Here is a 24,586-nt window from a genome sequence, read left to right on the forward strand (position 1 = left end):
CCGCCCCGTCCCGCCTCTCCTCATTGAAAATAGTGCAGGGGGGTGGAGAGGAGGCAGAGAGGGGGCCGGAGCTCAGAGCCCTTAGCTTGGTGTAGGAAAACAAAGTGTTCCTCAAAGTGTTAATAATCAGTGTTAAATCTTCTAAATGGTTAAAAAAACCTGAAGTTGTTCCAATGTGCTTTCAGAGTAAAGTAAACAGATGGACATATATCTCATCAAAATTTTGTACAGTATGTTTGCACGTATTTGAGGTATTACATCTGAAAATTTCACAAAAAAGACACTTTTTTTCAAAAGTTTCCAATATCTGGCGCTTTTTATAAATATACACAAATTCTATCAGTCTATTTTTACCACCTCAATGGAGTACAATATGTGGCAAAAAAATGTCAGAATCACTTGGATATGCAAAACATTTAGAGAGTTATTCTATGTTAAAGTGACACATGTCAGATTTCCAAAATTTGTCCTGGTTATTGAGGCTTGGTCACTAAGGGGTTAACGGAGTCTAATGCTGCAAAAACATGACAGCTGGTTCTATTTAACTATTAGAAGCCACTACGATGATCTATGCCGACTGAGGGAATTCCAGGCTGCTACATATAAACTCCACAGCTGTCCTTGTGAACGGGAAAGCAAACGCAAATTCTGGCTGCGACTTGATCGCGGCTTCTTGACGTTCATTTATTTTTCGGACGTGGCACGGCCAGTGTAAAAACACATCGCCCATATGGAAGAGGCCTAAGGCTGAATAAAAGCTTTTCTAAAATCTTGATGTAAACTGAACCCCTTCTATCACAAACTACATTATCAGGAATTCCATGCAGCCTAAATATCTCCTGGATCATTAATTCCTCAGTTTGTTCAGTTGTGAGAATGATATAGGCCATTTTTGTTAGTCAGTCCACCATAATAAAGTTGACAGGCTTTACAAGTGGGGAGATTGACAATAAAATCCATTGATATTGATCCCCCAGGCCTGGATGGAACTGAAAGTAGTTGAAGTGAAGATTATGGTGTGTAGTTTCTGTCAGGACTTGAACCGGGAACTTCTTGCATGCCAAGCAGTAGCCATTCTTATTAAGCCATCAGCCCTATGGATAGTTCTTTGAGCCCAGTAATCTAGTCTCTGCCTCTTCATCCTGATTCTGCCTCTGTTTTCTGATTAAACTCATTATAAAAGCCTGACCTTGCCACTGCACCAGCACATAATTATTGTGCTTCGCTGTCTTTATCAAGCAGCACCTCCTAACCTGCTTCTCTCCTGTAAGCTGTGACTACCTGCTTTCGACTCCTGGATCTCCTACAGACTACACTTTCTGCCTCATCCGTTTGTACTGCAACCGAGGCTTCCCAATAATGACTCCTGGCTTTCCATATGACTACACTTTCTGCCTCATCCATTTGTACTGCAAACGTGACTACCTGGTGCCGACCTCCGGCTTTCTCCTGACTATTCTTCTGTCCCACACGGCTACTACGCCTGCGGCTACTACGCAGTGCCGGTAAGACGCTACAGTTTCGTGCACACATTACACAAGAGAGAACATATTTTTTTTCAAATCACACTTACAATTAGGCCACCAAAATGAATGAAGCAATAGTTCAAGAGTTTTTGCGACTCCAAGATGGCCTGCAAGTTTTGAATCATGGACAAGTTTAAGAACTTCCAGTCGAACAGGATCAGGGATATACAGTCTGTTTTCATGCATCCAAAGCCCCTCCTGAAAATGTTCCTCTTCAGAAAAGCCTACAATCTACAGTAACGACACTGCCACCAAAATATAAGCCCCTTCTACCTCATCTACTGTCTCCTCCCCTCTCCCATGTAGACTTTAAGCTCTTGTGGGCAAGGTCCTCTCCTTCAGTGTAAATCTGCTAGTCATTTAGTAGATGTTTATCGTTCCTGTGGTGTTATATATATTTAATGTTTGTGAACCCGTTATTGTACGTACATCCTCCGTGCTTTGTATTAATATTTACAACTGCACATCCAGCGCTGTGATGTCTGTTCAGTAGAGAGTCCTTCATATCTGTCATTTCTTATAGGTAACACTCTGGTGGAGCAAATTGTACTAGATAAATACGGGCATCAACTTACCCCAAAACTGAAAGGTAGGTGTACATTATGTCACGTATACTGGGGTCATCACACATGACGCGGGGCCTTACCACAGGGTTGACTTATTTCCAACTTCTTTGATTCTTCACTTCTTGGAAGATGGAGCATAAGTCGCACCCCAAAAATACTCACTGCCATCACTGACTGTTTTCCTGCAAGGCAGGTCAGCCACCTACATTCTAGTCTGCTACTGGCTACAGACCCTCCCGACTCACCAGCCGGCAGAGTTACCACACTTATCAGGGTCCATGGGTTGTTTATAGAGCAACACGACTGACTTAATAAAGGTTATTAACATTAGCATATAAACAGCAGTGCTTATAAACATATACATTATACTAAGTAAAAGAAGCACACAGTATATACAAGACAGCTATGAAAAATAAGAGGGATACAAATAAGAGATTAGGTCTTACTGATTAGGTCAGATGCATCTGGCTGCGAGGAGACAGAGAAATATATTGGGCAGTCCTGTATAGTAGATGCAGCCTCCTGGAATCTGACATGATCTTTGGTTGTTACTGCAGGTTTTACATGTCCCAGCGGCACCCCCATGACCTTCCTCCTGCCCATGTGACAGGGGCGAGCGCACTACTTGCAGGATCACACAATTTTCAACCATAATGCATATTTTGGTAATATTTCTAGAGATGAGCGAGCATTGCCTTTAGCGAGTACCTGCCCGCTCGAGACAAAAGGTTCGGGTGCCGGCGGCGGGCAGGGAGCTGCGGGGGAGAGCGGGGTGGAATGGAGGGGAGATCTCGCTCTGCCGCTCTCTCGCTGACTGCCGCTACTCACCGCTCCCCCGCGTCGGCACCTGAACCTTTCGTCTCGAGCGGGCAGGTACTCGCTAAAGGCAATGCTCGCTCGAGTAATTGCCTTTAGCAAGTATACTCGCTCATCTCTAAATATTTCCAATAGGAATGGGAAGAGTTTTATGGGTTTGTTTTGTCCTGTGACCCTGCCGTGTGGACGGTAAGAAGCGACTGGTTTCTCTGAGCACAACTATATAACTGGCGTTACCCAGTAAGTGGATTGTGCTGGGGAATCGTCAATTATAGTATTTCCTCTGAACTTTAAACCATTCATGTTTTCTGAGATTGGAGTCAGTGTGGCTGCACCCAAGATAATCAGTAGCGTGGGTTCGGACCCGTTTACACGGATGATTATCATTCAGGTTCTTGCTGGATTTTGTGGAACTAACGATATATCATAAACAAATATACAGAGGCAAATACTGATGACACCCGATAGTGATGTCATCTGGAAGACGTCTGATTACGGATCCATAGTACAGACATATCTCTATATGCTTGACTGATACCGGCCTGATGTGTAAAGTTAATACAAGGGTTTGTTTGGTCCAGCGATGTGCTGAGGTCTAGACATATGTTTTAATTAATTCAATGCAGAATTTGTTGCATATTTCATAGGAATTTAGGAAAGATTTGAAATGTCCTACACATATATGTTCTATTCATCTAAGCCCCTATTTATCAAAAACATAGATAACTAGGATATGGAAACAGCACAAACATATCAGTTATTGCCTTCCCTCTCCATTAGACTAAGTTTCCTCATGTTGCTTCTTCAATGTGGAGATGAATCTGTGCTGCAGTATCTGCACATGCTCAGTTGTGAAGCCCCGACTCTGCAGACCAGAGGAAGGAAGCGCTGGGCAGTGGACATGTCCGAATTGCTAGAGAGAACAGGAAGACAGTATTGACCCTTTCCAATCCACTGTCTGACGTCTGAAGACATTCTGATTAAAGGCTGTACAGCTCTGATGTCGGAAGACATCCGTCTGGGTATTCCTTCTTATATTACTGGCCGCTTTGTTGTCGGGGGCCTTTGCTGCATGTCCCATACCGCAGTACTGGCTCTAGCCAGCAGACAGCGCTATTGTATAATGGCAGAAAGAGAGAGACCCCTAGAAAACCCTGAATCCAAAATTGTATTGCAAAGGGTTAAGATATATAGGAAAGAGTTGGGAGTCTAAGTATGAGAAAACTGAGGTGTTGGAGGTTTGGCTTAAAGACTTCACAGCCCTGAAACCAGACACGGCGACCACCGCGCAGGGAGGCTGATGCGGCGATGGAATGGATTTCCTCCCCACTTACTGTATTGTTAGCATTGACCCTCGTATCTAAATAGCCAAATGACTGCGATTCAAACGAGCTGCAATCGTGGCCATTGTTGGTAGCTGTCAGCTGTTACTAACAGCCGACACCTGTGGGTTATGCAGCAGACTAGGCTCATAAGCCGACTCCATACACCTTCTGGTAACAGGGCTGTGATTGGGTAATCGAGCACTGGCTCTGATTGGCTGAGGCCGTGTTCCTGAACCAATCACATCAATATCTTGCTTTAGGTGGTGTTATCAAGCCCCGTTACAGGCAGGAAATGATCTCTCAGTGCTGAGGACTACACAGAAGACTGCTGGAGCACCGCACACCAGCGTGAGAGACCCAAACGCTGCCTGCTAGGTGATTTTTTTTTTCATGTAGTGTAGCTAGGGCTTATTTTCGAGGGATGGCTATACTAAAATGTGGTTTTGTGTGTTTTTTGGAATGTTTTGAATGAATTAATTGGATTTATATTGACTGCTATGGAAATAATTACCTCTAGTAGCAACGGTTTCAGGTAAAGCCGACTGCTTTCAGACGGATTACCAACATTGGTAGAGGTTTGACTGTAGTTGGAAAACCCCTTTAAGTAATCATTGTACTATGGAGCACTGTCTTTGATTTTGTCAGTATTATCCATTTTAGATGCTTTTAGGCCTCACTCACATGGGTGACATGGCATCGCCGCGATAAAATCGCAGCGATATCACATCGCTAGTCCGTGCGATATCTCTGCGGTTTCGCATGGGCTTCACATACATGTGATTTTGTAGCAATGTGACAAAATTGCGCAACTTTGTCGTGTGTGTGAACGAGGCCTTATACATATGTTGCTTGTTGTCAAGAGAATTCATAAAATGTATCAAATTTTTTAACTATGTCCACCATTTTATTAATAAAATATTTAGCTTTGTTTCAGCTTCTCGTTTTCACCCTAATTTTTCTATTATTTATAGACATTCGGGACCGTCACAAGAAACATTTACATGAAAAAACTGAGAAACTTCTAGAGAACAAACCTCCAAGATGTGACCAGCAAGAGCAAAGATTTCTATTCTGTACACGTTATGTGAACCTCATCGTTGTACCCACTGACCGCTTTAGGGAACGCTCTGAGAATGAGCTCATAGAGACTGGGGTAAAACATGAGGAATATTTAAAGAAAACCCAAAATGAATTACAACATATTTCCCCAAACAAGATGTTCCGCTGGTGCCACACATCCAAACTTGTGCCACATGTGGTAATGGTGAGCGGAGTGCCCGGTGTAGGGAAGACCACACTGATGCAGAAGTTTGTCTATGACTGGGTGAAGGGGGATCTCTATCAGAGATTCTCTTTTGTCTTTTTCTTTAAATTCCGAGAACTCAACAGACTGAATGAGACTGGAGTTAGTCTGGAGACAATGATCCTTCATCAGTACCCATATCTGAGAAAGCAGCTTGGGAAGATCTTACAAGATCCAGAGAAACTTCTCTTCATATTTGATGGATTAGATGAAAGCAATCATAACATGGATTTTACATCAAGTCACTTGTGCTCTAATCCTAAACAGCCCGAACATTGTGGTCAGATTGTTGTCAGTCTGGTGAGAAAGTCTCTTCTTGATGGTTGTTCTGTTCTAATGACCAGTCGTCCGACCAGACTGGCATCAATTGATTGTGACATATTCCAGCGAATAGTGGAGATCATTGGGTTTCTTCCAGAAGAGCGAAATACGTACTTTAAAAACTTCTTTTCCGACCCGGAACTGGCAGAAAAGGCTTTTAATTACGTGAAGGAGAATGACACGTTGTACACATTCTGTTACCTCCCGTCCTACTGCTGGATCATCTGTACTGTATTATCCAAGAGCTTCCAGACAACAAGCAGTGGTCAGCCGGCGTCATTATTACCCAAAACGGTGACACAACTCTTTGTGATATTTGTGGCCAACATCCTGTCCAATCACAGCCTGCACAAAAGTGATGCTAAGAAGATCCTGCAGTCCATCGGATGGATGGCCGAACGTGGAGTCATGAATCACAGGGTTGTTTTTGATGAGAGAGATCTGTATCGTTTCCATGTAGACAATCAGTCAAAGCTCTTATCAAGTTTTCTGATGGAATCGGAAGCGCCTGGGACCTATTCCTTCTTACATCTCACTCTTCAGGAATTCCTCTCTGCCTTGGTGCATTATATTGATTATTCTCCTGAGATGTTACAGAAATCACTAGAAGCCGCCAAATCCCATTCTGATAGACGGGGTGAGATATTCCTCCGTTTCCTGTGTGGTCTATCAGACGGCGCCACCAGCTCAATACTAAAGGAATATCTGGGCACACAAGCAGCTCAGGCTTCAAACCATGTTATCACTTGGATGAAGGACTTAATTCTAGAAGAACAGAGGGCAAGTAATGACAAGAAACATCTACTTAGGACTTTCTACTATCTGTTTGAGACCCGGAATAAGGCTCTGGTGTTGCAATCAGTAAAATCACACATAAAAGTTGACCTTTTTGGTGTTCACATGTCGGCTCTGGACTGCACAGTGTTGGCATTCATTCTGAAAACCTGCAAAAATATAAAAGAACTTTATCTTACTGGATGTCACTTAGATGATGAAGGGTTGAATAGACTTGCACCAGCGTTCCATAACCTGCAGATTCTGAGGTAATATACTAGTTATTTCTTATTATTCTGGTATTAAGGACAAACATCTTATAAACTTATTACATTTATACGTCATGCCTGTTAGTATTATGGTCCTATTATAAAGTAGAAGGTGTCAGATTTCTGTGATAATGTTACGGTCCTTTTACACGGAGCGATTTGCTTCAGTAGAAAGCGCTGATCAACAATATCTAGGCTCGTCTGCCGGCCTTTATATGGGGTGATGCAGACTCTATTAGGGGACAGATTATTGTTAACAGAACTGTGATTGGTCGGCTGTACATCTTGTTTACATGGGGAGCAGACCCGCATCTACAGCTCCTCTTCTAGGTACACTCGTACAAAGTCAAGGGTTGTAGGATTACAGTCAGGTGCGATATGATTAGCCAATTCTATCAAACAGGTGATAATGATCATCTTTTTCCATATTCACACTACCATTCAAAAGATTGAGAACCCCTCAATTTTTCCAGTTATCTTTGACATCAACACAGCTCAAGTCCAGCAAATAATGTGAAGAGGTTCATGATTAAAGGCCCATTTACACACAATGATTATCGCTTAAAATTTGCTCAAAAGCCTTCTTTTGAGCAATAATCGTTGTGTCTAACTGCACTTACATCGTGCAGTTTTCGTTAAGCAGTCGCACATCGTTGTCTTTGAGCATGCTGAAAGATAACAATGAGCCTTATCAGGAATTCACAGCGGGATACAGTGGATACTATTGTTTCAGCTGTATCCTGCTCCCTAAACGCAGGCTGGATATGGAGAACAGAGTGGTCCAGCTCTGTTCTCCATACCCCGATTGGAGTGCTTGGCTGTATAACAGCTGGGTGCTCCGAGCAGAGAACATCTGTATGCAGAAGAGAAGCGGAGCCACCCCACTTGTCTTCTGCATCGTTCGCTCAGAGCGCTGGGCTGTATAACAGCTGGGCGCTCCGAGCAGAGAACAGCTGTATGCAGAAGAGAAGCGGAGCCATCCCACTTGTCTTCTGCATCGTTCGCTCAGAGCGCTGGGCTGTATAACAGCTGGGCACTCTGAGCAGAGGACAGCTGTATGCAGAAGAGAATCGGAGCCACCCCGCTTGTCTTCTGAATCCTCCACTCGGAACGCAAGGTGATCGCTTAACGTTTGAGCAATCACCTTGCTGTTACAATCGTGTGGGCACACTAAGCACAGGGCTCACACAATCGTACCCAAAGAGGGACTGGAAGGGATGCACGCAAACAGGTTGCACCAGGGTCACACGGGTTTCAGGCAACTGACCCTATTCTACATGGGGGAAATGCAATGGCTCTACCTGAGCGGGGAACTTCGCCCCAATAAGGGCGGCCTGGCGGTCTTCGGATCTGGGCCCTAGCTGACCAGAACAGGACGCATTCACATGCCACATGACAGGGACTGAACAACAGAACACACAGAGCCAGAATACACAGCATACAGCAGCCAAAATGCTAAAACTAGTAACAGAAGGTAAGCTGAATATAAACACCAGGTATTAGTTGACGTTTTGTACAAAACATAGAAGCTAGTGGGCCAACTTAATGGCTCCTGGTTATACCGCTGGTCCCTACACTAACCAGGAGTCCAGCAGGGCAGAGCACAGATCACACAGCCAGCTGCAACGGGAACAGGGCAGAGCACAGATCACACAGCCAGCTGCAACGGGAACAGGGCAGAGCACAGATCACACAGCCAGCAGCAACAGGAACAGGGCAGAGCACAGATCACACAGCCAGCAGCAACGGCAACAGGCAGAGCAAAGATCACACAGCCAGCAGCAACGGGAAAAGGGCAGAGCACAGATCACACAGCCAGCAGCAACGGGAACAGAGCAGGGCACAGATCACACAGCCAGCAGCAACGGGAACAGGGCAGAGCACAGATCACACAGCCAGCTGCAACGGGAACAGGGCAGAGCACAGATCACACAGCCAGCTGCAACGGGAACAGGGCAGAGCACAGATCACACAGCCAGCTGCAATGGGAACAGGGCAAAGCACAGATCACACAGCCAGCTGCAACGGGAACAGGGCAGAGCGCAGATCACACAGCCAGCTGCAACTGGAACAGGGCAGAGCGCAGATCACACAGCCAGCTGCAACGGGAACAGGGCAGAGCGCAGATCACACAGCCAGCTGCAACGGGAACAGGGCAGACCGCAGATCACACAGCCAGCTGCAACGGGAACAGGGCAGAGCGCAGATCACACAGCCAGCTGCAACGAGAACAGGGCAGAGCACAGATCACACAGCCAGCTGCAACGAGAACAGGGCAGAGCACAGATCACACAGCCAGCTGCAACGGGAACAGGGCAGAGCACAGATCACACAGCCAGCTGCAACGGGAACAGGGCAGAGCACAGATCACACAGCCAGCTGCAACGGGAACAGGGCAGAGCACAGATCACACAGCCAGCTGCAACGGGAACAGAGCAGAGCACAGGATACCTGCTTACAGGCACAGGCTAACAGCAGACTACAACATAGTAGAAACCACATGGACTCCACCCAGAACTCACATGCGCACAGAGAAACTCACAGCAAGTCCATGTGTCCTCATACATTGGAGATAGACAGTCAGCCACACAAGCTGACATAGGAAACTGTGTCAGGAATCCACCAACTGACACACAGAGTAAGACATAAGATGTTTGGAAGCTGCACCTGTAAAGGGGAAGGAAAGGGGAGCTGCATGTGCTGCAGACCAGGACTACACGTGTCCAAACTGTCTAGGGGAAGCAGAGAGATGCAACCAGACCTACTTGCAAACACAGTTCAGAGTGGGAACAAATTACACATATCTGATAACAAGTTACAGAACACAGAAGTAACATGACTGCTCACCCTGGGACACAGCCAGAACTGACCAGGAGCTGGGTTTATATGTGAGCACAGACCCAGGAGATTGGCTAACAGGAAATACCACACCCAGCCAGCTCAATCAATTAACCCTGTGAGGGCTGTGCTGCTAGGAAGCTTAGAACTACAAATCCCAGCAGCACACGTAACACTTGCGCTGTAAAAAGAACTATTATCACTCAGTAATCACTCAAACGATTTTTTTGAGCGATGATTATTGTGTCTAAATCAGCCTTAAGTTAGAAACATCAAAAATATGATATTTAACATGAAATGTAACATTAGTCTGAATTTATGATTTTAATGAAGAGGTTAAAGACCATGGAAAAACAAGGAGACCATCACAATACTAAAGACCAGCTGTCCGTTTGTGCGTGTGTTACATGCTCTGCCCCGATCACACGACGGTGACGTCATCGCAGGTCCCTTATCCTTGTGCAGATTACACTGGTCAACAAATTTTTACAAAAGTCATGTTACTGCAATAATAATTTCTTATCAATTTTTATGTGTTAAACACGAATATGACAGTCACAATGCAAAATTGGCTCTATTTTTTTTTGTAATCTGCAATAATTGCTTATATCACAAAATGTATACCGATAGTAATAGACCTATGGTTAATACCTGTAAAAAAAATCAGGTCATAGACTACATCTTAGATTTCTTTGCCTGTCTCTTGTATAGCTGTTCGGGAGCATCTCTGTGGAGGGTCCAGCAGTAGACCCCATTTAGACACAACGATTATTGCTCAAAAGACCTCTTTTGAGCAATAATTATGTGCATTTACACGGCAAGATGATGGCTCAAAATTTGCTCAAACGCCAGTTTGATTGATAGTTTTGAGCATTCACTTTGCATTACTGTGTAAATGAAGGCTCACGCTGTATGCCGAAGATAAGTGGGACAGCTATCTTCTGAATACAGCTGTTGTCTTCTCTGAGCACTGAGCTTGTATATAGCTGAGCGCTCCGATCTGGGTATACAGAAGACAAGCAGGACCACTTGTCTTCTGTGTACAGCGGTTATCTTCTCAGAGTGCTTAGCTGGTAGACAGTTGAGTGCTCCAATCAGGGTATGCAGAAGAGGAGTGGGACCGCAATCTTCGGCATGCAACTGTCGTCTTCTCGGAGCGCTTAACTGGTATACAGCTGAGTGCTCCCAGCAAATGCGCCGACCTCACCAGGCCATCTCCCATTTCCCCTCCCTCCCCATCGCAGGCTCGCCTCTCTTCCTCCCCGCTCATTCTGTGCAATGGGAGTGGGTGGGCGGAGCTAAGCACAGATCCGACCCATCCCCCCATTGATGGCTATGGACAAGAGGTGTTGAGAGGGTGGGCACTTAGCCCCACCCCCATCCCACCCCTTGTCCATATCAAGAATGGAGGAGGTGGAGCAAACCGGCACTTGGCTACACCCCCCCTCCCCCAGGTTGGCAGCCATACCCAGGGGCACAGAGTATACTAATGCAGGAGGGTCGCAAGAGCTTCATACATAGATGTCCCACTGTTCTTCTGCTCACCTGTATATTAGTGCAGCAGCTCAGTCTGATCCCTGACTGCCCGCTCTGCGCCTCTGTTTAGGCAGGTGTTGGCAGCCCATATGGAGAGAGAGGTGAGGAGTCCGCTGTGCAGAGATCTAAGTCTGAATCAAGTGAGTGACTATGGAGTGGTACCTGACAGATAACGTGGACTGTAGGGCCGGTATCATCCTGAATCTCCTCCCTTACCTCAGTTCTACTGTCCTGCCTGCACTGGTGTGTATTAAGCTGTACTCTGTTAAGTTACAACTAAAGTTTTTCCAGCCCCTGACTGTTCCCAGGGACTGAGATACTAAAGTTAATTGTGTGTGTGTGCACTTCCTTCATTTCTCCGCCGAGGGTCATACCGGTGTGTATGAAATAGTAGCGTTACACATGGCAAATTTCCAGTCCACTACACTTGTACAGGCAGTCCCTGTCTCAGGGTCGTCTGGAAGAGGCCTAGTGGTACTTGGGCTGAGGTACTTTGAATCCTTCCAGGGAAGAGTCTGGTAAGAGGCAAAAAAGAAATATGGGCTCACCTCACCAGCAGTATCTTTCAGTGTTGCAGGGAGATCTGAAATTCAACAGGAGCTCCGTCCTCAAGCAGCCGACGGCAAACGGCTAAATTCCATGTAAACAAAAATAGAAGTGGAGAGGAGCTGCTACCGTTAAAAAAATGTTCATTCTTTATTGAATAAAAAAAGCATACAGCTCACAGGTTCGCGCTGAACGCGTTTCGGCTATAGTAGCCTTTGTCAACAGCTATGAAGTATGGAATACACAAGACATTTATAGACAAAGTACAAATTAAAATCAAAGAAGCAATACCTGTGTGTGCTAGCTTATCAGGAGGAGAGATGGCTGAGGAATGGTGTGGAGGGTGTGTTCAGGAGTTAATTGCACCACATGTTGTAACTAGCATGCAGAGATTTGTTGCAAAAGAGTTTAAAACAGACAGACAGAGGAATAAGTATGTATGTGGATATCTGGAAAGTAGTATTTGAATACATCTATACAATGATAATTAAGTGAAAATTTTAAAGGGAAAAGGAAAAAAGTCCAAGAAAAAAAAAAAAGGGAATACATGCTCTTAGATCTCCTAGATATATAGTTACATAAGCTATCTCTGCATAGTAATAAAACGATTGCAGGGTATATAAGTTCACCAAAATCTACAGAGCAGAAGTCAAGAAGAAAAGAGCAAAGAAACAATAAAATAAAATAAAATAAAAAATTTAATTTTTTCTCCTTTCTTCTGAATGCATACTCCCAGATCTCATAGATATATAATTACATAAATTATCTCTGCATAGTAGTAAAACAATTGCAGGATATATGAGTTCACCAAAAATTTACAGAGCAGAAGTCAGGAAAGAGAAAAAAAAATAATAATAACCTTTTTGTTTTTTAATAAACACAGAATAAATCCGTTCTATAATTCATACCAAACGGAAATCTAGTATTTAGTTCCAAGATCCAATACGCTTCCCTACTGAGAATATCCTTCATTTCTACTTTTTGTTTCCTATTTTTCCAAACTCTGTCTATACCCAAAGATGAGAAATTTTTTGTCTCACCACCATGTTTTAGGATAAAATGATTTGCAACCCCTGATTTTCCTAATAAATTTTTTGGGATGTCCCTCAGGTGTTCTGCTATTCTGATATGTAGTCTTCTGGAGGTACATCCTACATAAAGCAGATTGCATAGGGTGCATACTATTATATAGATTATTCCACTAGTTTTGCAGTTAATAAAACTATTGATTTTGTATTTTTTGTTGTTCTCTGGGTTATTAAATTCCCTAGATTTATTAAGGGTGTACTGACAACAACCACAACGTGGGTCAGCACATTTAAAGAATCCATTAATATTAATCCAATTATTTTGGGGTTTCTGACATATAAAATTCTTAGATACTCTGTCTCCAATAGTACGGTTTCTGCGAGAGGTGCATAGCACGCCTTTATCCAAGATAGATTTTAAATCATCATTCTGTTTTAAAATTGGAAGGTAGGAGAAGAATAATTTTCTTATCTGTGGGAATTCCCTCCTGTATGGTGTAGTGAAGACAATTTTGTTGGATATACCATCAGATAAATCTTTATCCTTGTACAGTAAGGTCTTTCTATCCATTTTATTAACCTTGTCTAGCATTCCTCAAAATTTGTGGGTTATAACTTCTGCTCGCCAAGCGGGTACAGATTTGATTTTCTGACATATTATAGCTTGATGTATTAGTGCATATGCGTTTTTCCCTAATAAATTCCGTGAGTGGTATGGCATTGATTGTGTGTCGAGGGTGACAACTAGAGATGAGCGAGCACCAAAATGCTCGGGTGCTCGTTACTCGGGTCGAAATTTTCGCGATGCTCGAGGGTTCGTTTCGAATAACGAACCCCATTGAAGTCAATGGGCGACCCGAGCATTTTTGTATATCGCCGATGCTCGCTAAGGTTTCCATTTGTGAAAATCTGGGCAATTCAAGAAAGTGATGGGAACGACACAGCAACGGATAGGGCAGGCGAGGGGCTACATGTTGGGCTGCATCTCAAGTTCCCAGGTCCCACAAAGCACAATAATTGCCTGCATGACACTCCGCTGCCACTTCTCCTGGGTTACATGCTGCCCAACCCCCCCCCCCCCCCCCGCACGACCCAGTGTCCACAGCACACACCAAAGTGTCCCTGCGCAGCCTTCAGCTGCCCTCATGCCATGCCACACTCATGTCTATTTATAAGTGCGTCTGCCATGAGGAGGAACCGCAGGCACACACTGCAGAGGGTTGGCACGGCTAGGCAGCGACCCTCTTTAAAAGGGGCAGGACGATAGCCCACAATGCTGTACAGAAGCAATGAAAGATAGAATCCTGTGCCACCGCCATCAGGAGCTGCACACGTGGGCATAGCAATGGGGAACCTATGTGCCACACACTATTCATTCTGTCAAGGTGTCTGCATGCCCCAGTCAGACCGCGTTTTTTTATAAATAGTCACAGGCAGGTACAACTCCGCAATGGGAATTCCGTGTGCACCCACAGCATGGGTGGCTCCCTGGAACCCACCCGTTGTACATAAATGTATCCCATTGCAGTGCCCTGGACAGCAGAGCTAACGTCAGATTAAATGCAGGTGGGCTTCGGCCCACACTGCATGCCCCAACCTGACCGGGCTTTTTAATTCATAGACACAGGCAGGTACAACTCCCTGTTGTGAAGTCCCTGTGGACCGACAGCATGGGTGGGTGCCAGGAAGCCACCGGCGGTACATAAATATATCCAATTGCATTGCCCATCACAGCTGAGGTAATGTGATGTTTAATGCAGGTGGGCTTCGGCCCACACTGCATCCCCCAGTCAGACTGGGGTTCTTTAGAAGTGGACAGATGTAGTTACAACTCCGTGTGGACCCACAGCATGGGTGGGTGCCAGGAAGCCACCGGTGGTACATAAATATATCCCATTGCATTGCCCATCACAGCTGAGGTAATGTGATGTTTAATGCAGGTGGGCTTCGGCCCACACTGCATGCCCCAGTCTGACTGGGCTTCTTTAGAAGTGGACACATGTAGTTACAACTCCGTGTGGATCGACAGCATGGGTGGCTCCCTGGAACCCACTGGCAGTACATAAATATATCCCATTGCAGTGCCCATCACAGCTGAGGTAACGTCAGCTGTAATGCAGGTGGGCAAAAAATTAATTGGATTTCACTGTAGGCGAGGGCCCAAAAAAATTGGTGTACCAACAGTACTAATGTACCTCACAAAAATTGCCCATGCCCAACCAAGAGGGCAGGTGAAACCCATTAATCGCTTTGGTTAATGTGGCTTAATTGTTAACTAGGCCTGGAGGCAGCCCAGTTTAAATAAAAATTGTTTACAAAAATTATATGACTGAGCCTTGTGGCCCTAAGAAAAATTGCCCGTTCGGCGTGATAACGTGAGGTTTCAGGAGGAGGAGCAGGAGGAGGAGGAGGAATATTAGACACAGATTGATGAAGCAGAAATGTCCCCGTTTTTGATGGTGATAGAGAACGATGCTTCCATCCGCGGGTGCAGCCTACGTATTGCTTAGGTATCGCTGCTGTCTGCTGGTGGAGAAGAGAAGTCTGGGGAAATCCAGGCTTTGTTCATCTTGATGAGTGTAAGCCTGTCGGCACTGTCGGTTGACAGGTGGGTACGCTTATCTGTGATGATTCCCCCAGCCGCACTAAACACCCTCTCTGACAAGACGCTAGACGCAGGACAAGCAAGCACCTCCAGGGCATACAGCGCGAGTTCAGGCCACGTGTCCAGCTTCGACACCCAGTAGTTGTAGGGGGCATAGGCGTCACCGAGGACGGTCGTGCGATCGGCTACGTACTCCCTCACCATCCTTTTACAGTGCTCCCGCCGACTCAGCCTTGACTGGGGAGCGGTGACACAGTCTTGCTGGGGAGCCAGAAAGCTGGCAAAGGCCTTAGAGAGTGTTCCCCTGCCTGTGCTGTACATGCTGCCTGATCTCCGCGCCTCCCCTGCTAACTGGCCCTCGGAACTGCGCCTTCTGCCACTAGCGCTGTCGGATGGGAATTTTACCATCAACTTGTCCGCCAGGGTCCTGTGTTATAGCATCACTCTCGAACCCCTTTCCTCTTCGGGTATCAGAGTGGAAAAGTTCTCCTTATGCTGGGTCGAGCAATGTGTACACCCAGTAATCCGTAGTGGCCAGAATGCGTGTAACGCGAGGGTCACGAGAAAGGCATCCTAACATGAAGTCCGCCATGTGTGCCAGAGTACCTGTACGCAACACATGGCTGTCCTCACTAGGAAGATCTTTTTCAGGATCCTCCTCCTCCTCCTCCTCCTTCTCCGGCCATACACGCTGAAAGGATGACAGGCAAGCAGCATGGGTACCCTCAGCTGTGGGCCAAGCTGTCTCTTCCCCCTCCTCCTCATCCTCCTCATGCTCCCCCTCCTCCTCCTCAACGCGCTGAGATATAGACAGGAGGGTGCTCTGACTATCCAGCGACATACTGTCTTCCCCCGGCTCTGTTTCCGAGCGCAAAGCGTCTGGCTTTATGCTTTGAAGGGAACTTCTCAAGAGGCATAGCAGAGGAATGGTGACGCTAATGATTGCAGCATTGCCGCTCTCCATCTGGGTGGACTGCTCAAAGTTTCCAAGGACCTGGCAGATGTCGGCCAACCAGGCCCACTCTTCTGTAAAGAATTGAGGAGGCTGACTCCCACTGCGCCGCCCATGTTGGAGTTGGTATTCCACTATAGCTCTACGCTGCTCATAGAGCCTGGCCAACATGTGGAGCGTAGAGTTCCACCGTGTGGGCACGTCGCACAGCAGTCGGTGCACTGGCAGATGAAACCGATGTTGCAGGTGCGCAGGGTGGCAGCGTCCGTGTGGGACTTGCGGAAATGTGCACAGAGCCGGCGCACCTTTCCGAGCAGGTCTGACAAGCGTGGGTAGCTTTTCAGAAAGCGCTGAACCACCAAATTAAAGACGTGGGCCAGGCATGGCACGTGCGTGAGGCTGCCGAGCTGCAGAGCCGCCACCAGGTTACGGCCGTTGTCACACACGACCATGCCCGGTTGGAGGCTCAGCGGCGCAAGCCAGCGGTCGGTCTGCTCTGTCAGACCCTGCAGCAGTTCGTGAGCCGTGTGCCTCTTCTCTCCTAAGCTGAGTAGTTTCAGCACGGCCTGCTGACGCTTGCCCACCGCTGTGCTGCCACGCCGCGCGACACCAACTGCTGCCGACGTGCTGCTGCTGACACATCTTGATTGCGAGACAGAGGTTGCGGAGGAGGAGGAGGAGGGTGGTTTAGTGGAGGAAGCATACACCGCCGCAGATACCACCACTGAGCTGGGGCCCACAATTCTGGAGGTGGGTAGGACGTGAGCGGTCCCAGGCTCTGACTCTGTCCCAGCCTCCACTAAATTCACCCAATGTGCCGTCAGGGAGATATAGTGACCCTGCCCGCCTGTGTTTGTCCACGTGTCCGTTGTTAAGTGGACCTTGGCAGTAAACGCGTTGGTGAGGGCGCGTACAATGTTGCAGGAGACGTGGTCGTGCAGGGCTGGGACGGCACATCGGGAAAAGTAGTGGCGACTGGGAACTGAGTAGCGCTGGGCCGCCGCCGCCATCATACTTTTGAAAGCCTCCGTTTCCACAAGCCTATACGGCAGCATCTCCAGGCTTATCAATTTGGCTATGTGCACGTTTAACGTTTGAGCGTGCGGGTGCGTGGCGGCGTACTTGCGCTTGCGCTCCAACACTTGCGCTAGCGACGGCTGGACGGTGCGCTGAGAGACATTGGTGGATGGGGCCGAGGACAGCGGAGGTGAGGGTGTGGGTGCAGGCCAGGAGATGGTAGTACCTGTGTCCTGAGAGGGGGGTTGGATCTCAGTGACAGGTTGGGGCACAGGGGGAGAGGCAGCGGTGCAAACCGGAGGCGGTGAACGGCCTTCGTCCCACCTTGTGGGGTGCTTGGCCATCATATGTCTGCGCATGCTGGTGGTGGTGAGGCTGGTGGTAGTGGCTCCCCGGCTGATCTTGGCGCGACACAGGTTGCACACCACTGTTCGTCGGTCGTCTGCACTCTCAGTGAAAAACTGCCAGACCTTTGAGCACCTCGGCCTCTGCAGGGTGGCATGGCGCGAGGGGGCGCTTTGGGAAACAGTTGGTGGATTATTCGGTCTGGCCCTGCCTCTACCCCTGGCCACCGCACTGCCTCTTCCAACCTGCCCTGCTGCTGCCCTTGCCTCCCCCTCTGAAGACCTGTCCTCAGTAGGCGTAGCAAACCAGGTGGGGTCAGTCACCTCATCGTCCTGCTGCTCTTCCTCCGAATCCTCTGTGCGCTCCTCCCTTGGACTTACTGCCCTTACTTCTACCTCACTGATAGACAACTGTGTCTCATCGTCATCGTCCTCCTCACCCACTGAAAGGTCTTGAGACAGTTGACGGAAGTCCCCAGCCTCATCCCCCGGACCCCGGGAACTTTCAAAAGGTTGGGCATCGGTCGCGACAAACTCCTCCAGTGGGAGAGGATTTGGAACCATTGCTGCCCATTCTGGGCAGGGGCCCGAGAACAGTTCCTGGGAGTCTGCCTGCTCCTCAGAATGTGTCATTTTCATGGAGTGAGGAGGCTGGGAGGAAGGAGGAGCAGCAGCGAGAGGATTCAGAGTTGCAGCAGTGGACGACGCAGAGCTCTGGGTGGTCGATAGATTGCTGGATGCACTTTGTGCCATCCACGACAGGACCTGCTCACACTGCTCATTTTCTAATAAAGGTCTACCGCGTGGACCCATTAATTGTGAGATGAATGTGGGGACGCCAGAAGCGTGCCTCTCTCCTAATCCTGCAGCAGTCGGCTGCGATACACCTGGATCAGGAGCTCGGCCTGTGCCCACACCCTGACTTGGGCCTCCACGTCCTCGCCCGCGTCCACGTCCTCTAGGCCTACCCCTACCCCTCAGCATGGTGTATTAGCAGTAGTGCAGAAACAGAACGCTGTAATTAAATGTGCCGCTTATTGGCCTGTGGTTGGAGGCTGACTTCGCTTACGGAACGCACAGCAGAACCAGGAAAGAATTTTGCGCAAGCCTGCTGTAACACTTAGCTGGCTGCGTATGAATTTGGACAACTACCCTCAGCAGAGACCCAGTACACTGAGGACGGTCACAGGCAGCCCTAATAGAATTTTTTTCCCAAAAGTTTTTGGAAAAGCCCACTGCCTATATTCAAGAAACCTGTCTTCTGTCCCTGCCTCAGCAGCACTACTGTCCCTGGAGTATGTAAAATAACTGCAGAGTGTTGCACTGTGGACTGTAATACAGCGCTGATGTAACAGCCAACACAGAGCCAGGAAAGAATTTTGCGCAAGCCTGCTGTAACACTTAGCTGGCTGCGTATGAATTTGGACAACTACCCTCAGCAGAGACCCAGTACACTGAGGGCGGTCACAGGCAGCCCAAATAGAATTTTTTCCCCAAAAGTTTGCGGAAAGGCCCACTGCCTATATTCAAGAAATATGTCTTCTGTCCCTGCCTCAGCAGCACTACTGTCCCTGGAGTATGTAAAATAACTGCAGAGTGTTGCACTGTGGACTGTAATACAGCGCTGATGTAACAGCCAACACAGAGCCAGGAAAGAATTTTGCGCAAGCCTGCTGTAACACTTAGCTGGCTGCGTATGAATTTGGACAACTACCCTCAGCAGAGACCCAGTACACTGAGGACGGTCACAGGCAGCCCTAATAGAATTTTTTTCCCAAAAGTTTTTGGAAAGGCCCACTGCCTATATTCAAGAAATATGTCTTCTGTCCCTGCCTCAGCAGCACTACTGTCCCTGGAGTATGTAAAATAACTGCAGAGTGTTGCACTGTGGACTGTAATACAGCGCTGATGTAACAGCCAACACAGAGCCAGGAAAGAATTTTGCGCAAGCCTGCTGTAACACTTAGCTGGCTGCGTATGAATTTGGACAACTACCCTCAGCAGAGACGCAGTACACTGAGGGCGGTCACAGGCAGCCCAAATAGAATTTTTTCCCCAAAAGTTTGTGGAAAGGCCCACTGCCTATATTCAAGAAATATGTCTTCTGTCCCTGCCTCAGCAGCACTACTGTCCCTGGAGTATGTAAAATAACTGCAGAGTGTTGCACTGTGGACTGTAATACAGCGCTGATGTAACAGCCAACACAGAGCCAGGAAAGAATTTTGCGCAAGCCTGCTGTAACACTTAGCTGGCTGCGTATGAATTTGGACAACTACCCTCAGCAGAGACCCAGTACACTGAGGATGGTCACAGGCAGCCCTAATAGAATTTTTTTCCCAAATGTTTTTGGAAAGGCCCACTGCCTATATTCAAGAAATATGTCTTCTGTCCCTGCCTCACCACCACTACTGGCCCTGGACTATGTATAATTACTGCAGGGCGCAATGCTCTGCATGGCCCATATACAAAAAAAAAAAAAAGTGCAACACTGCAAAAAGCAGCCTCCACACTACTGCACACGGTTAGATGTGGCCCTAAGAAGGACCGTTGGGGTTCTTGAAGCCTAAAATATGACTAACACTCTCCCTACAGCAACTCCAGCAAGACAGCACTTTCCCTGATCGCTGTCAGAACGCATCTGTGGCGAGCCGCGGGAGGGGCCGATTTATATACTCGGGTGACACCTGATCTCCCCAGCCACTCACAGCAGGGGGGTGGTATAGGGCTTGAACGTCGCAGTTGTAATGCCTTCCCTGTCTTTCTATTGGCCAGAAAAGCGCGGTAACGTCTCAGAGATGAAAGTGAAAGTAACTCGAACATCGCGTGGTGCTCGTTTCGAATAACGAGCATCTCGAACACGCTAATACTCGAACGAGCATCAAGCTCGGACGAGTACGTTCGCTCATCTCTAGTGACAACTAAAAATGGAACGTCAGAAAAAAATCCACGCTCAAATAGGAGTGAACTGAGGACAGCTTCACATGTAAGAAATGGTTTGGTATAACACTTACTTGGAAGGAGGGGGGTATGATGCACAAATGCCCCCTCCTCAGAGTGTCCTCCACAGGGTATAGAACTATGCTCCAGGGTACATAGTATTGATCAGAATATTTTAATCAGACAAAACTTTTAATCAGGCTGACAACTAGTAGCCTTAAGTATTGTGTTTCCACTGGTAGGTTTGCGGTATACTGAGGCATTGATACTATCCCTAGAACAACTAACCTCTAATAGGAGATCCAAGAAATTAATTTTGTTCTGATCACTATTAATGGTGAATTGTGATAAGAGGCACCGTGACAAGTGCCAACTATACCCTGCCTCAGCATTGGCCTTGTGTCTGGATGGCCACTGGGGCACCACACCTGCACCCAGCGGCACAGAGTGTACTACTTGCAGGAGGGTCAGCAGTGCTTCATACATAAATGTCCCACTGTTCTTCCGCCCCCCTGTATATTAGTGCAGCAGCTCAGTCTGCTCCCCAGTTGCACACTTTGTACCTCTGTGTAGGCATATATTAACAGCCGGTACCCAATAGCACAGACTGTACTGCTTGCAGCAGGGTCAGCAGCACTTCATACATAGATGTCCCACCGTTCTTCTGCCCACCTGTATACTCGTATTAAAATAGAAGCCGAAATACAACACGATACCCGGGACATAGGAAATGAAGATTTTTTCGATGTCAACATTAATGAGTCTAGGAGACATAAAGGTTCTCAAATCCAGACTGACATGACAACAGATTTTTAAATACCAGGTAGGCAGTCTTATTAGAAGCTAATGCTTATTGGTTCATCTTATCTCTTATACTAGTTACATGTACAGAAAGTAGTGGTAGGCAGAGCTAAGGGGGGCAGCAGGGGGATCATCGCTGCATCCCAACATTCAGTTTACACTTTAGATATGTACATACCGGGGGAGGGATACAGAATCAGCACCTGGACAAGCTCCTGTTACAACAGTGCCCCATTGTCTTGATGACCACTTATGTCACACAGCAAAAGTTCACATTCTTGAGAAAAGGAGACTGCATTCCCATGTTCATAGTTAGGGAACTGAAAGATTGTGAAGTTAGTATACAGTAGCTATATTTCCTTTGCTAGATACTTATAATTACATTTATACTTATGTGTAACAGAACAATATATGTTTAATATGCTTCAGCCTGAAGGCTGGTAACAGAGAAACAATAGCTTATAAGTCCTCGTACCACATTCCCCCCTTTGATAGCTATTATGCACTTATAGCTTATCATCCTTATTTAGGGGTTTAAACCCCCATAGACTTTAGTATAGCCTGTGTATCCCATGCTACATCAGTGTCTATCCAAGTTTCAGAGGGAGAGTATACTGGATTATAGCATATGATCTGCAAACCTTGTTCACACTTGTAGTAGGTGGTCTTATTGTATCTGTAACCCCCTAATTGTCTCCCCTTACCCATGTAGTAAGTATGGTACACTAATGTTCTTGTGATGCGTGTACCCATTCTAACTTCTTTTATAGCTGCTAAAGACTTCATCCATCATCTCACAGAAGTTCTAGTCAGAGGTTCCAGTGCTGGTGGGCAACAGAGTTGCTGGATTTAGAGTAGTACACACTTCCAATGTCAGTCTTGGGTTTTCACATAGGAGGCCTTGGAACTTGGTCATGCAAGCATTTGTCTGCTAGTGGTGATCTGTGGCATCCAACAAAGTTAGGACAGAAGATGGCACTCGTACTGTAAGATCTTGACCCAGGGCTAGCTTGTCAGCTTCCGTAACCAAGGCCACTGTTGCTGCCAATCTTCTCATCCCATGGCTGCATTATCAAGTTGTTTGGAAAGATGGGAAACAGGTTGATGCCATGATCCCATCATCTGGGTGAGAATGCCGATCACCAGTCTCTTCTTCTTATGAACATACAGAATAAGTGGTTTCTCCAGATTAGGCAAGGCCTGTGTGGGTGCTTTTAGAAGAGCTTGCCTGATGTTGTCATAGGCCCTTGTATGTTCCTGATTCCAGCTGTAGAGGGCATCTTCACCTCCCTTTGTGACTTCATAGAGGGGTTTGGCCATTTTAGCAAAACCGGGTATCCATATTCTGTAGAATCGGGCAGCTCCAAGGAATTCTCTGACTTTTTCTTCTGGTTGTTGGTACAAAGATATTGTAGACGACCTACTTCCTTTCAATTTCCAGTTGTACCTTTTTCTTGTGAGATATGAAATCCCAGGTATTTGACAGTTGCTTCCCAGATCTGTGGCTTCTTTTCTTGAGACTTTGTATCCAGCTTCATAGAGATGACAAAACACTGTCTCAGTGTTCTACAGACTTCGTTCAGAGGTAGATCCGGTTATGAGGAGGTCATCCATATAGTGTAGTAATACAGTGCCTGGCTGGGAAGGGAGAGAGAGTTTCCTTTGGTCAGTAGTAAGAGATTCTCTGAAGAGTGCAGGTGAGTTCTTGAGCCCTCAGGGCAAGCAACACGTTTCTACAGTTCTTGGGTCTTCCCATTGGAAGGCAAAGATAAGCTGACTGTCCTCTATCAGTCTGATGGTGCAGAAAGCATCTTTCAAATTCAGCACAGTAAAGCGAGTTGCTTCCCCAGGTATTAATCCAAGCAAAGTGTACGGGTTGGGCATTGTCTGGTGCAAAATAACCACAGCTTCATTCACTGCTTTGAGATCCAGGACTGGGTGATACTCTGTTATTCTAGGTTTCTTTACAGGCCAGAGCTGGGTGTTCCTGGGTATTGGCATCTCCTCAGGATACCGTACTTCATAAACTTTTCCAGATGCAGTGTGCTGCCATGGCAGGCAGCAGATGGTAGGTGGTGTTGCTTGATGGATACTGGTTGTGCCCCTGGCTTCAGCTGCACTGCGACTGGAGGTATATTCTTGTTACTTATTCGAGTGTAGAACCAAAGTGCCATCCTTCTGGGCAGGAAAACCACTCGGTGACACTGACAGCTGACCCAGAGACTGGATACTCACTCATCAGAGTGTGGCTTGGTACAAGGTGGAAACTAGGACTGAGCTAGCCATGCATTGGTGAGGAATATGAAATCCCTGCCTAACAGAAAGCAGGGTCATCGTCCTGACAAGAAAGGCCCTGAGCTGGAAGATGGGCGCTGACTCACCCTGTCATGACCCTAACACCAGAACAGGTCATACCAAGCAGGAACAGAGGTTGAGGGTAAGACTGGGTAGCAGAGAACCTGGAAGGTACACAAGTTGCAAATAGTTACAGCAGACTGCAAATCAGTAGCAACAGAGATCACTGTAGAAGCAGCAGCCACAAGCTGTCATACAATTCTGAGCTAGTCCTGGTGGATTGTCTTCAGCCCATACTCCTAGCAGCTTCATTACTAGGTTCAATGTGGTTCTTGAGTGATCTGGCTCATGAATGACAGCAAACAATTTCCATTCCTCTTCCTGAGGCACTGTGAGAGTTAGGATGTGGGCAGGAGTTGAAACATCTCTCTCAAGTTGTAAAGGCATGTCCTTCTGGTTCAAAGGACACTTGGGCCTATAGTTTTCTCATCGTATCCTGTCCCAATTTTGGTATTAGACAGTCCGGTGGATACAGGAATTAATGAGGGACTTCTTTGTCTCCCAAAGTGCATTGCTGTGGTACAATAAAGGGATACTTCCTGCCTTGTCCAGTAGCTCCCACAATCTGGGCTATTCTGTGTTAAAGAGGTGCTAGTTGTTAGGTTATAACTGAATGTTCAGCTCCGGTATCAACTATAAAGTTCACAAAATGACCCTATACATTTATTCTGACTATTAGTTCCTGGGGGCCCAGCAGGTAGGAACCTGGTCATCCTCATTCAGCATT

General features: G+C 46.9%; 2 protein-coding genes across 2 annotated transcripts in view; both read left to right on the top strand.

Moving 5' to 3' along the window:
* The window catches only part of LOC136632018 (NACHT, LRR and PYD domains-containing protein 3-like), a 1,080,175-nt gene that overhangs the window by 416,773 nt on the left and 638,816 nt on the right, over positions 1-24,586 (top strand). The window lies entirely within an intron of this gene.
* LOC136632016 (NACHT, LRR and PYD domains-containing protein 12-like) overlaps positions 1-24,586 on the top strand; it is a 238,338-nt gene that overhangs the window by 57,354 nt on the left and 156,398 nt on the right. Inside the window, exons 5-6 of the mRNA XM_066606552.1 lie at positions 2,050-2,115; positions 5,205-6,900. Of these exons, the coding sequence (XP_066462649.1) occupies positions 2,050-2,115; positions 5,205-6,900 (1,762 nt within the window). The remainder of the gene's footprint in view (positions 1-2,049; positions 2,116-5,204; positions 6,901-24,586) is intronic.

Source organism: Eleutherodactylus coqui, chromosome 6, assembly GCF_035609145.1.
Source record: "Eleutherodactylus coqui strain aEleCoq1 chromosome 6, aEleCoq1.hap1, whole genome shotgun sequence".
Classification (NCBI taxonomy): domain Eukaryota; kingdom Metazoa; phylum Chordata; class Amphibia; order Anura; family Eleutherodactylidae; genus Eleutherodactylus; species Eleutherodactylus coqui.